At 37.7% G+C, this 14,849-nt stretch overlaps 1 protein-coding gene across 1 annotated transcript in view; it reads right to left on the bottom strand.

The window, feature by feature from the left end:
- Positions 1 to 14,849, bottom strand: part of LRP1B (LDL receptor related protein 1B) — a 2,178,569-nt gene that overhangs the window by 825,551 nt on the left and 1,338,169 nt on the right. Inside the window, exons 19-20 of the mRNA XM_086368415.1 lie at positions 9,892 to 9,972; positions 8,592 to 8,753 (exon numbers count right to left, since the gene is read on the bottom strand). Coding sequence (XP_086224541.1) covers positions 8,592 to 8,753; positions 9,892 to 9,972 — 243 coding nt within the window. The remainder of the gene's footprint in view (positions 1 to 8,591; positions 8,754 to 9,891; positions 9,973 to 14,849) is intronic.

Consider the following 14,849-nt stretch of genomic DNA (forward strand, 5'->3'; position numbering starts at 1 on the left):
CCTTCCCATGACAACACACTTCCAGGGCATGATTTCTGTGTTTTACTTTCTATTCCAAAAAGCTTTTTTACCTGTATATGTAGTCCCTGCTGGAGATTATCTGGATAAGAATTTGGATGGGACTATCTAAACCATGTATTAACATAAGGGATTTAATGAAAAATTTAATAACAAAGAGACCAGACTTCAAGTCTCTGATGCTTACTGTCTAGGTCAATTAGAAAAGTTAAATAGAGGGAAATGGAAAAAATGTGTGGATATCTTGGCATAAATTCAATTATTATAACACTAAGCTATTTCTAGTATTAAAATATGCAGACATATAGAGATAAAAAATAATGAAAAAATAATGAAACAATATATGTTATTAAATATCTTCCAGGAAATTCAAGCATTTATGTGAAATGTATGTAAAATAAAGCACTGTTTTTAGTTCATTAAAAATGTGAAGTTTGGTATCTAGAATTCTACTTTGAACATATTATTTAAAATGTAATATATCATAGGGATGATGAACTTCTATCAGTATAAGTAAACAATGAGTTGAGTTGGCTATGTAACTGAGAAATCGATTTTTCCATTCATTGCTGAAATTAACTATTCACTTTAACAGATATTTTAGATATCAAATATGAAGTAAAACAGATTACAATGTGGATATTCCATGTTAGGAATTTACTTCTTGGCTTAGATATATGACTGGCTTGCAGTAGATTCAAATATTTACAGGAAAAATATGACATTATTTAACTTTATATTTTAAAATAGTATAGAACATCATTATATAGAAAGAATATGTATAAGCATATACATGAGATAAATGTTGGAGGAAATATCAGAGAGTAAAATTTTAAAGTTATTATCTCTTCTTTATTTTGGCCTTTTCCTGTCCCCATTATTTTCTGCCTCGTCTCATAATAAGTTTGATATTTTATTAAACACTCAGGATTATAACTCCTTTAGAATGTGTCTCTACTTGAATTTTAAAGGAAGAGTCAACAAACTATGACCTGCAGACCAATCCGGGTCCACTACCTCTCTTTGTAAATAAAGTTTTCTTATAATACAGTCATAATTATGCATGCATGCATGCTAAGTTGCTTCAGTAGTGTCCGACTCTTTGCAACCCTATGGCCTGAAGCCTGCCAGGCTCTTCTGTCCATGGAATTCTCCAGGCAAGAATACTGGAGTGGATTGCCATGCTCTCCTCCAGGGGATCTTCCTGATCCAGGTATCGAAACTGCACTTCCTACAACGCGTGCATTGCAGACGGATTCTTTACCACTGAGCCACCAGGGAAGCCCACAGTCATAATCATTTGTAGAGAAATAGTATATAGCTTCTTTGGTGCTAAAACAGTGGAGCTGGGTAGATGAAATAGGCAAAATCTAAAATATTTTACTACAGGACTCTACAGAAAAGATTTGCGGACCTGTGTTCTAAAATGTTCTAAATTCTGCTTATGATTTCTAGAACATCCCATTAAGTGTATACATATCAACATAGCAGCATGCTGTACTGAAAGATCTGCATACCAGTGAAGTACTCCATACCAGGAAGGTCATGGTAGATTAAGTTGATTATGTTATGTAACAAAGTCATCTGTAGAAAAGTTTGGGATTCAGACAATGACAATTTTCCTTAGAAAGCCTGTGTGTACACAAATACCCAGCATGAAATAAATTCCCTCACAAAAAGTAGATGAATCTGGTCAATTGCATTTCAGGATATAATATAAGTGCAAACTGAACTGATGCATCACATAAATAAAGCAATACAAGCTGACAGTTCACATAGGCTCTGAAAGAAGCTAATTATAAACTATTTTTTTAATAGGAAAAAGGCAAAGTTTTATCTTATTGTTTACTTTAGTCTCATAAAAGCTTGAGTACAACTCAATTATTGAGAGGTGAATTAATTATTTTGTACATTATATATGTCCTTTGTCTCTTTTCTGTTTATTTACTTGTGTGTGTGTTTTCTGCTGAATTCCTCAAGTCCTATGAATTCACTGACCATTAACCACAATTTAGAACAGGAAGCAGAATTTAAAGGCTGTGGAAATTAATTTACTCTTGCCCTTATGGTTCAGCTCTATTAAAAGAGTTAGCTAAGCTAAGCTAAGCTAAGTTGCTTCAGTTGTGTCTAACTCTGTGCGACCCCAGAGACGGCAGCCCACCAGGCTCCCCCGTCCCTGGAATTCTCCAGGCAAGAACACTGGAGTGGGTTGCCATTTCCTTCTCCAATGCATGAAAGTGAAAACTGAAAGTGAAGTCGCTCAGTCATGTCCGACCTAGCGACCCCAGGGACGGCAGCCTACCAGGCTCCTCCGTCCATGGGATATTCCAGGCAAGAGTACTGGAGTGGAGTGCCATCGCCTTCTCCCATTAAAAGAGTTGGAAACAGGCTAAAATTTTTCATTAAAATTAGGTCTTCCTGTTACCTATTGACTTTATTAATTATTTCTGCAAAACTAAAATGAATTGTTACTTTGTTTAGTGTCAAAGTACATAATTATTGTCTTATGCAGAAGCTAAATTTATCTAGGAATAAGTTTAGACCTATTACTAAATTTTTGAAGAGTAAAAATGAAGATAACTGGCTTCTTTCCATTTTTAGGAACCATTTTTTTTCTAAGATTTTCTTTTTAAAATTATATTTAGCTGATTCCTTTTACTTTTCTTGATAATCACATTGCTAGGAACATTACAGATTCTCAAAACAGTTTTTGCTCTTAATTGATTCAAAACTCTTGAGCTTTCTTTGTTTTTGATGTAAAAGTTGTCTATAAATATTAACGTTAAAATGACCTTTAAAGAGCTATTTTGTCCTAGAAAACAAAAAAGAGGTTTCCTATGGATAAAATCCATTAATAATTAACATTGTTTTGATATCTCAGTGTTAACAGTTTCTAAGCAAAATAAATCAATCTGTGAGAGAATAAAGTTAAGCCAGAAAAGTTGTATCTCATTGAAAACAGATACTATACCTCTCTAAAACTAGATGACATTTAGATTTGCTTTTAATTGCATTTTTATTGGGTAACAATCCATATTTTCATTAAAAAAGAGTAGTTAAGAATATTAGGACAGAAGAGTATATGAATCTGCTAAATCCATAACATAATTTGATCTCCCCAAATTCAAATCCAATACTTAATTGTTAGCAAAGCTCAGTGCCTGAGAAATAATAGCAATTCTTTTTGATTGTGTGTTCTAGTAAAAGTGAATTGAAGTATATTTTCATGAAAGAAAAACAAGACAGGTGATTGTGTACAGAATTTACTAATACTTTATTTCCTATGTGTTTAAGATTAAATTGTGGCACAAAAAACTTTTCTTATATTTCTGAAACTTACTATGTATTTGATGTAGACAAGAAGTCAAAAGATGTTGGCTTTAATTTCTATTCTCTCTATGCTTAAATGAGTAACCCAAAGTCTTTAGCTAAATATCAAGTTTGATACCTGCAGTGCTCTGAGAGGATTCAATCTCCCAGACAGGATATCATGGCTTTTTGGTTGGCAGAACTGCCAGAACTTTCTGGATTTTCCACTAAGAACTTGACATCATCATTTGAATCAAAAAATCTCTCCTGAAAATGTCATTATGTATCAAAGGACTCAATTTCAACATTTCTAACTTAGAACATTATTAGCTTCTTCCAGGAAGTAGCATCAGTTTTTGTTATTGCTATATACACATACAGATAATTTTATCTAGCTGAGTATTTTTTTTCTCATTTGCACAACAAAACTGAACTAAATGATCTTTTCATTTTCTTTCAGCTTGTTAGAATTTTTGAGTCTATGAGGTAAAACTTTTATGGCAGAGAAACCATGTCCACAGCTATTCCAATGACAAAGTTCCAGAATCCACACTACCAAGGAGAACTGTAGGGAGGAGGGAGGGGCAGTGAAGGGGATGGAGACTAGGAACAAACAGACAAAAAAGACAAATGTACTTCTTGTGATGATTTCATGTAATGGCCCAGGTCCCTTCTAGTGCTTTTTGGAAAATTTCATTGCAATGACCTATAATAAGTAGAAAGGTCTCTCTTTTTCATCAAGTGATAATGAGTATGCACTTAAGAACAAGGTAGTAATTATTCATCTTATACTTCTAGTAATTTCTTCTGTTTCCTCATCCTAGAGTTTATTTCCATGATGATATGCAAGGCTAGGTGCATGGATCTAATCATATACCTTTCCTTAATATAGCGTAGCCACTTTCATTTATCCCATAAATCTTGGCAATTTTAGCCCAGGATATGAATAAAATAAAATAGATAGGATGTTTTCCTTATATTTTATTATTTTTTACTTCTTTTTTTAATATCCTCTATGTGCAATACATAGCAAGTTTCAGAAAGACAAGGAAAGTATTATTTGGGGATCATACAAATGTTACCTCATAGAGAGTTAGAAAAAAAATAGAGTTATACTCTATAGCTGCAGAAGCAGACAGCTAGACACAGGGATAAAGAACAGTCAGCCTTTGAAATTACAACTGTGAAACCCTGAAACTCCAGCTGTGTAATCCTAGGTAAGTGTCTTAACCTCTCTGAATAATCCTTATTCTGAAAATTAAATGGAATAACAAACATAAGAATGTCTGACAATTTGTGGGAGGCCAACATAGGTTAACTCCTTCCCTTGACCCCATATTATCATAATGGAATCTCCTCACTGGCACTCACTGTGAAATTATATATATAAAACAGACAAACTTTCCTTGTCTTTCTGAAACTTACTATGTATGCCGGTAAAACCGTTTTTTGACAAAAACCTTTCAATGCTTAATAAGTGGCCAGGATTGAGCCTCTAGAAAAAGTTCTATCATTACAAATTCTTTGAAGGCCCTGTCTCACTTATGTTTCCACTTGGAAAAACTATTCACCCACCCAGTAGCTACAAAAGGGTAATCATAGTTATATGTACCAATCAAAGGATTCAGAATCAAAAAGAAACCAGTGCTAAATCAATAACAAACAAACACTGAAACAAAGGAAGGAATCTATGTGCTATGGATTGTTTGTATTCTACTTAAGCTTGTAGACTATGTGTATATTCCTAGGTAGTGATTTGTAAAGATGTGTGTTTTCTTTCCTGTGTGCTCATTCAGTCATGTCTGACTCTTTGCAACTCCATGGATCATAGCCCATCAGGTTGTCCATGGAATTTTTCCACGCAAGAATACTGGAGTGGGCTGCCATTTCCTTCTCCAAGGGATCTTCCAACCTAGGGATTGGACCCATGTCTCCTGCATTGGCAGGCAAATTCTTTACCACTAGCACTATCTATGAAGCCCCCCAGGGAGTTTGGAAGAGAGGAAAAGAGCAGCACAATATGAAGAAAGAAAGAGATGAGTGAACATTAATCTCAGAGAGGACCAGACATTAACACTTTTCCATATATTAATCATACTAATGATAAAAAATAACCATCACTATAGAAATTATTTTCTTGAAAGTGGTATCAGAGAGAATATGAATTTAATTTAAACTCAGGAATTTGCTGAAATAGAGATTATATATGAAATGTTCATCTCTTGGTATCTCCTGCTCCTTCACTATTAAAGTCTAATTCAAGAGTATTTTCTGTCCTTTTGAAAACAGTTCGAGTTGAGAGAAACTGTACCAATTGCTCTGCTTACACAGGCAGTGTAAAGTGAAGTGCTGAGCAATTATATGGTGGATTTGATCAGTTTTGACAGCCAGTACTGAAACTCAAGCCAGAATCCCCTGCTCTTTTCTTCCACAGCAGGTTCTGGGACTGAATTATATGACTAACTGCATCAAATTTCTATTTTAGCTTGGCAATGGCCTCACAAATCCTCCATGTGCAAAATGGCCTTCCTGATCAATGCTAACAATTCTATATGTCATGGCTATTTTACAACTTCCATATCAAAATACATAAAATAATGACGGATAAAAATATTTAAATGCCCTTTGCAATACTCTAGATTGTCTTACATGAAAGTCATTCCAGAATGCTGCCTGTCTTCAATGCCTACAACCTGTATTCACCAAGTAGAATTTTTAACAAGAGAATCTTAGTACAATTTACAATCAGTTAAATGTAAATTAGTTCAGGAAGTTCTTCTCATTCTTTCCTTGAAACATGGCCAAGAATCATGTGGATTATCTGAATCATTTCCTTAGTGTATTACTTTAATCATATAAGAAACGCATGGTATTCACGTTGACAGTATTTCCTTTACAATAATATATTAGCAAAATGACCTAAAGATAAAGGTCATTAACATTAACTAGGCACTGATTCTATAATCCAAACCCAAATAACGGTCTAGAGAGCCTATAAGGGGCTGTACCACTCGCTTTGGATACTCATAAAACTAAAGCAATCTCTCCAAAATGTTTTAATGTGCAATGATCATTTTAACTTAGAGATACATACACACAGAAAAGAGGGATGAGATCTCACTTCTGAGATGAAAGCAAATTAACATCGTGGCAATTTCTTTCACAGCACATCATGGGGCAGTGCCAGCAGGCCACAGATGTATAACTCATGAGGAGCCTAAAGAGACATCTGTGAGGTGAGGGAAAATGTAGTATGTGTTCAAAGTCCAATTTAGTAATGAAATGTAACCACGCCCCAGATGAATGTCTCAAATATACAAAGAAAAAGAGGAAAAATATCTTTTGTATACCTTTTCTTTTTCCACTCTAGATTAGTTAAAAGCAAAAAGTTCTAGTTCATATGTACCAGTGGACCAACTGAAGTGAGAGAGGAAAAAGAGACAAGAATGAGATAGAGATGGGGGGGTGGGGGGTGTGGAGAGAGATTTATCCTTCCTCTAGATTTTGAAGCAAAATTAAATTCAAATATGTTCATGTTAAATTTGATAAGATACTCTTACAAAAATTTTCTTAGTCATTTTCTGTTTTCATTATAGCTTCTGGGCTGTCCTATGTCAGGAAAGACATGAATCATGTCAAGACCACTGACCAAGAGTACCTGTGTTTCATTGCTTCATGGTTCTTATGGAACATATTTGTATCAAGCCTTGACTATTATAATCCAGGTCATACAGGGAGAATCAAAATCAGAGAATATCTCCTTTAATAAAATCACTTAGGCAATTCACCAAAAATATTTACTCCTTTAAGAACCTAGTATTATGTAGATAATTTCCCTAACTGCCACTGTTTCCCATACTTACAATTGAGAGAAATTAAGGAAGAGAGAGAAAGACAGAGTGACTGAGAAAGAGAGAGATGAAGAAAGAAAAATGAAAGACAAAAGGAATTCTTGTTAGAGAAAATACTTTAGAAATTTTCTATTTTATAGGTTTCCAAATATTTGCAGAAGAGAAATAATCTCCTTGGAAAACACTTTGAGAATGATTTCTCATGATCACACTTTGTTGTCTGTTTGCAGGCTAGATTTTAAAAACTGAACAGTGACCATGTTTTTTCATTCTTTAATCTATGTTTTGGTTCAAGCACAGTCTGGCATGTGAAAATAAATATTTTTGGAATAAATGAAAGAATGAATTAAAAAAAATTAATTTCTTAGTCAAAAAAGAAAGCTTCCAATTAAAATGTTATTGCTGTATGAATTTTTGACAGGCTAACAATTTTTTTGTGATATTTCCAACATGATTTCTAATTCATGAGCATGTCCTGGGGCTGATCGCATTTTGCCAAGTTACCCATGCAAACAACAAGATCAGGTCGCCCATGGATATCCTGGGAGCCAAGGTTGTGATCTCCTTCCTCTCTTTACTTCCATTCCAGAAGGTCAATCAGTTGGAATACCTCAACATTTAATAGGGAATGATTACCAGCCTTCGGAAACAAATTTGATGTGAAAAGAAAAGGGAAATTATGCCTTTCTTAATTCTTTTTTTCCCCCTTTGGGGATGGGCTTGGGGTTTCATCAATTTAGAAGTTGGAGGGGATTGAACCAATGAGTATCGCTGAAGAAGCTGAAGTTGAACGGTTCTATGAAGACCTACAAGACCTTTTAGAACTCACAGCCAAAAAAGATGTCCTTTTCATTATAGGGCACTGGGATGCAAAAGTAGGAAGTCAAGAAACACCTGGAGTGATAGGCAAATTTGGCCTTGGAGTACAGAATGAAGCAGGGCAAAGGCTAACAGAGTTTTCCCAAGTGAATGCACTAGTCATAGCAAACACCCTCTTCCAATGACACAAGAGAAGACTCTACACATGGACATCACCAGATGGTCAACACAGAAATCAGATTGATTATATTCTTTGCAGCCAAAGATGGAGAAGCTCTATACAGTCAGCAAAAACAAAACCAGGATCTGACTGTGGCTCAGATCATGAACTCCTTATTGCCAAATGCAGACTTAAATTGAAGAAAGTAGGGAAAACCACTAGACCATTCAGGTATGACCTAAGTCAAATCCCTTATGATTATATAGTGCAAAAGAAAGAAAAAAGAGATGATCAAATTATTTTATACAGTTCCACTTATACTTTTTTATGTGATGAGAAATTTATTTTTCTGTGATTTCACTCTAAAATACTCCAAATATTATATATCAATTTAAAATTGATATTGAGGTTTGTAGATTCACAAAACTACTAACCTTCTCTGGTGCAATTGATTTCATCACTGAAGTCTCCACAGTCATTGTCACCATCACAGGCCCAATGGCCTGGGATACATCTGCCACTGGAACAACTGAACTGGTTATCAAAGCAGGAATGTACACAGCCAACCTCATCACTCCCATCTCCACAGTCATCATCTAGAAAGAAGCATTAACAACCAGGTAGTGAAAAATTATCCATGGAGAAACATTTTCTTATGAAATACTTAACATTTGTTTTTGGTATTGAGTGCTTTCTTCTGTTATTGAAAAAATGAATGATAAATCAATCATCAACATTTCCCATGAGCAGTGGGAAAATTATTTCCATTTTTATATTGCTTTGTTTCTGATTGAATGCCAACTAGTAAATTAAAGAGGAAAACATCCTTCACTTTGGATTTTGAAGCTTAATTTCTATTTCACTCAGAAATGACTAACCACTGACTGGATTAAACTATACAACATGAAATAATTATGAAGTGGGGAAGACAGTGGTGATTGTAGGAATTTCCTGAAATGATACAGCTTGTGATATAATTATTGTTGGAAAATTACTATTTAGACCTATAAGCTCTATGCCCTAGTGTTTATAACTATCTTTAATTCAGATCCCTTTTCTCCATTCTCCCACATGAGGGCTCACTCTGTACCTTTACACCACTGGTTCTTAAGTATGTATTTATATCAGGAAATTGTTTGTACACTACCATTAGCAATGATTTATATTCTATATTAACAATTGCTGCAGGAGGGAAGCAAGGGGAATGTGAAGTGAAAACAGATTAAATTCAAACTAATGGCTGAGGTTGCATTCATTTACCTGTATTTGGCATAATTTAACATAATGATAGAACTGAGTGAAGAAAAAATATCATTTGTACATAAAAAGCCAACGTGACAGAGTTGAGATCATCTGGATCTTCCATAATAATTTATGAACTACTCCATCCTGATATTACAGAGCATTTTACATCAATGCTTTGAGGAACCTGAATTGTCCAGGATATTTTCTCAATTGTTCCCTTCATGTCTTGTTTGTAGACTTAGACTAGATCTAGCATAATATCTGAAAACAAATCCCCACCATAGATAGCCCCAAGGGACTGCCACTGAGCTCCATTGTCCTTAATGCTAATCCCCATTGACAGGCCATCTGCCCTCTCACCACTTGTCTCAGCCATTTTGCTGGACTTGGCAAACTTCTCTTACAAACCAGCTCTGAAAGAAGTGAAGCTGCACAGACAGCCAGGCCTCCAATCAAATCAGTGCAGCCTAGTGAACATTCGGTACTTGCCAGAGTCGCAGTGCCACTTGCTGCTAATGCATCTTCCACTTTTGCATATAAACTGAGTTAGTGGTTCACAAGTTGGGAGTTCTGTGAAAGATATAAAAACATCCAGTAGGAAAGATGTTACTGATTATGTTTGACATCTCTTCATTTTTCTTGCAGTATAATGAATCTAAACAGTCCTTCATCGAGTGATTTTCCTTTATTTTAGTCCCAGAAATATACTCCTGCAAAAGTTATTTAAAGTATGCATACCCTGTGTCCAAAAAATGCTGAACTTTGCAAACTTCTGACTTCACTCAGTTCTATCATTATATTAATACGTTATTGTGTTTGACTTCATTTGTTTCCTATTTGCTAATGTGATCAGAGCTCTGCCCCTCTCTTCCACACAGTCCATAGAGGAAACATTAGATAAGCAAATAAAGTGACAATAACTATTTGAGGACACAGGATATGCATAATTTTAGTATCTTTTATAGGAATACATTTCAGTGACTAAAAGCCAAAGAAAATCACATGATGAACGACTGTTTAGATTCATTATGCGGCAAGAAAAATGAAAAGATGTCAATTCCCCCACATCAAGGAACTCAACCTTCTCTCAGTGAAGAACAGCTGCATAGAGCTCTATACTACTGCACTGAAAAGTGACATATGTGTTTTAAAGCAGGCTTCCCTGGTAGCTCAGCTGGTAAAGAATCTGCCCGCAATGCAGGAGACTCTGGTTTGATTTTGGGGTTGGGAAGATCCTCTGGAAAAGGGATAAGTTACAAGTCTTTTTCTGAACATAGGGAGCTGAAGCAGAAAAGTTAAATCCAACTTTGCCTGAATGATGTCAATATCTTAAGCTGAGAGTAAGGAAACAAACACAAACAAAAAACTCAGTTTAGTTGCTATCATACATGTTAGGTAGTTAGAATAGGAATAAGGAGTCCAAAATGGCGGTGGCTAAAAGACAAGGAAGGGAAAAGCCTGTGAAAACAGAATAAAGGAGGATCTGAAGACCAGAGTGAGAATCTCAGGTAAAACAAACAACTCTCCTAGCTAGCCCAGTTTACATAGGGCAGGCTCAGGGGGAGGAGAGAAAACATATGAAAAGAGGGGCCTCTCTTCTCTTAACGTCTTTTGGGTTGGCATGCCTTCATGCCTCAAGGATGTATTTTCTTTTACTTTCTAAATAAAACGGAGCTGTAACATGGAGCTGTAACATGGAGCTGTAACACTGGCCTGACTAAGGGCTGTAATGCTGGTCCGTATGTCGCTTCAAATTTTTGTTGTGACAAGACAGAACCTGGGAAATTACACACTCCCCTGACATCTATGGTACCATTTGTCAGATTTAATCTGGCTGAAACGACCTCCTCTCACCCCCACGAGGAGGAGACCATGCACAGCAGGAATCCAACTCTGAATGAAGCTCCCATGGCGGAAGCTGAACAGGAAGAAAACCCAGCACAAGGGAAGTGTCAAGAAGCCCAGAGTACCGGAAACTGGGACAGCGAAAAACAAACTCAGCAGAAAGCTCACGTGACTCAGTCTCAGATTCCAGAAGACCTCCAGTTAAGGCAGGAGGTCCTCACACCTATGGCTGAAAGGACATATGCCTAACAAAATCTTAATTCCTTGATCTTAGTTTTCTGAATGTTGAGCTTTAAGCCACCTTTTTCACTCTCCTCTTTCACTTTCATCAAGAGGCTCTTTAGTTCCTCTTCACTTTCTGCTATAAGGGTGGTGTCATCTTCATATCTGAGGTTATCGATGTTTCTCCTGGCAATCTTGATTCCAGCTTGTGCTTCCTCCAGCCCAGTGTTTCTCATGATGTACTCTGCATATAAGTTAAATAAGCAGGTTGACAATATACAGCCTTGACATACTCCCTTTCCTATTTGGAACCAGTCTGTTGTTCCATGTCCAGTTCTAACTGTTGTCTTCTGACCTGCATACAGATTTCTCAGGAGGCAGGTCAGGTGGTCTGGTATTCCCATCTCTTTCAGAATTTTCCACAGTTTATTGTGATCCACATAGTCAAAGGCTTTGGCATAGTCAATAAAGCAGAAATAGATGTTTTTCTGGAACTCGCTTGCTTTTTCAATGATCCAGCAGATGTTCACAATTTGATCTCTGGTTCCACTGCCTTTTCTAAAACCAGCTTGAACATCTGGAAGTTCACAGTTCACATATTGCTGAAGCCTGGCTTGGAGAATTTTAAGCATTACTTTACTAGCATGTGAGATGAGTGCAATTGTGCAGTAGTTTGAGCATTCTTTGGCATTGCCTTTCTTTGGGATTGGAATGAAAACTGACCTTTTCCAGTCCTGTGGCCACTGCTGAGTTTTCCAAATTTGCTGGCATATTGAGTGCAGCACTTGCACAGCATCATCTTTCAGGATTTGAAATAGCTCAACTGGAATTCCATCACCTCCACTAGCTTTGTTCATAGTGATGCTTTCTGTTTTGCCCTACATTTTATATTTGCAACATGGGATTTCTCCCTCTTGTTTTCATTGCTTGACAAATTTCACCTGCTTGGACAGGGCACAAGGCTACAGTATTTAAGGAACACTGAGGGTGAGCAATGTGGCGTCCCCTCAGAGATAGTATTGGTGGGGCAGGAAAGACAGACTGTAAATAAACTGCCATCCAGGGAGGCCACAGCAGAAGCACTAAGGGTTGGGATTTTTAAGGACCGACAAAAATCAGTATGATGCTATCTCCAAAGTCTGAGAAAAAATAACTGTCAATTTAGAACATTATGTTATTAAATGCTCATTCAAGGATGAAGATGAAAATATTTTCATCCAAATAAAAGCTGAGAGCGTTCACCATTAAGATACTCTCACTAAAGACATTTCTTCACGGTAAAAAAAAAAAATCTTAATTCCTTTACAATCTCTTGTTTCTTGTTTACTCGAACCCCCCACTAACAGGTGAGCAGCAGTGGGTGCAACTGAGGGACTCTGGAAGGGGCTACTCCTCAGTGTGTCCCAAAGGCTCCACTATCTGCTGGGCCCCAGTAGCCATTGCTCAAGCAGGTGGGGGTTCTTCTGTCCATAATCTTCTTTTGTGCCAAGGGTCAGGCCAATGAAAACTGTTAGCACAGGTCAGATATTTAGCAAATTTTCTGGCAGGTTATGAAGGGGATTCCTCAGTGTGTTTTTTCCCACTGCTTTTACCTCCTGTCCTTCAGCTCTTTTCTCCCGGGACTTGAGCCTAGCCAAAACGCATCGTGCCTGGCTTTAGGACCTAATGAAGCTCAAGATCTGATGTCTCATTGCAAAACTTCAGTTAGAGACACAAAGATAGGTAAGAGGTGGATTTGTTCCTGTTCAGAGAGAAGCACACTCCACAGGGTGTGGGCCATCACAGAGGAGAGTGCAGTAGCCCTGGAATGTGGTGTGTCTATTTTTTGCCAGCTAGGTGAATTCATATGCTAATGAGTGGGAGGATCTCCCAACCATTGGGGAACCAACCACTCCTCTGTCTTTTGACAGTGCCTTGGAACTGTCCTGCCAGTTCTGGGTGTGTCACTTAGCTTGCAGATTGGGGATCAAGGTGTATTTGAATTTGACTTGTCATCATGGACCCATTTGATTTTAATCAGGTTTATGTTTATGCCCTTGGGACAACCAGAAAGTAGCTAGCTCTTGAGAGGGAAATAATGTATAATATCCAATCCCTCAAGATATTCAAGCCTTCATCTTCTATGTTTCCTACAATATGTGCAACAAGAGCCATCTCTCAGTGGACCTGCTAGGGCAGGTGACAGGCACACAATGCCTGCTGGAAATTCATCTGCTGGCATCCCTTCAAGGGCAATTGGGCTTCCAGGGATAATGTTTGCCACTTTGGGAGTTAGCCCTGCCGGCCGTTTGGGCCTAAACCCTTACCACCCTTTTCCTAAAGTTACAAACATACCCCTGGATCAAATTTCCACTCCACTTTTATGGAACATCTGGTCTGTTGCCTCTTATCAATTTGTTCTTAAGCCAATTACTATCTCTTACTACTAGGACCCTGCCCCCTTGTAGACAACACTGTTCCATCCCACTTATTAAAATATCTTAATTCTCCTAACAGGACCAGATAACCCATTCTTTTGTCATTACTTCTGTTATTACCTAAAGTGGGTCTATGACAATGAAATGTTTACCACTGGAGACATCCTAACCTACTCTTATAGAGGACTAGGGGAAGAAATCAGTGACTTACTTTCCCTTAGAGCAGTAAGAGGATAAGGCTTATGGCTGCTTCACCAGGTTCACAGTCTCAGGGCACAGGCTTGGATTGCTTTATGTCATGATATCTATTCCCATCTGCGGTGAACAAGCTGGCAATGAGTTAAAATTACAACCCCTTAGTCCTACCCAGCATTGGTCACACTGGAGACCTTGGGGATGCCCAACTCCAATCCGGGGGTCCCAGGAGGTTGACCTGACTTGATCTGCCTAGGAATCTGGTCCTTGAAACGTTGTCATGCTTCAACCTGCTCAGGTATCCACCAGTCCAAGAGTCCCAGGAGGTCGACATGCCTTAACCTGCGCAGGGATCCAACTCTTGGGAGGCTGACCCGCCTCAACCTGCCTGGGAATTCGATCTCCAGGAGGCTGTCACACCTTAGCTTGGCTGGGGATCTGCACCCTGACCTGGAGATGCCTGGCTCTCAAGTTGCAACAGTACTGGGTAGGATAAGTCTCAAAAAGACTCACCCCTAAGGAAGTCCACCCATGGAAATTGAAGGAGGCCTATTAGTTTTTTCTTGTTTCTTTTCCTCCCTGTCATGACTGTCTTTCAGATGGGAAATAACAATCCACTTCCCGGCGGATGCCCTTGAGATGCATCCTTGATTACTGGAAGCTGTTTAATCCTCTAACTCTAAAGAGAAGTCACTTAAAATTATTTTGTGCCACTGCGTGGCCACGGTATCCTCTGGGGGACAAGGAACACTGGCCTGAGGATGGGAA

Source organism: Bos grunniens, chromosome 2 (genome assembly GCF_055505025.1).
Source record: "Bos grunniens cultivar Pamir isolate PY7600 chromosome 2, Bosgru_T2T1.0, whole genome shotgun sequence".
In the NCBI taxonomy this organism is placed as follows: Eukaryota; Metazoa; Chordata; class Mammalia; order Artiodactyla; family Bovidae; genus Bos; species Bos grunniens.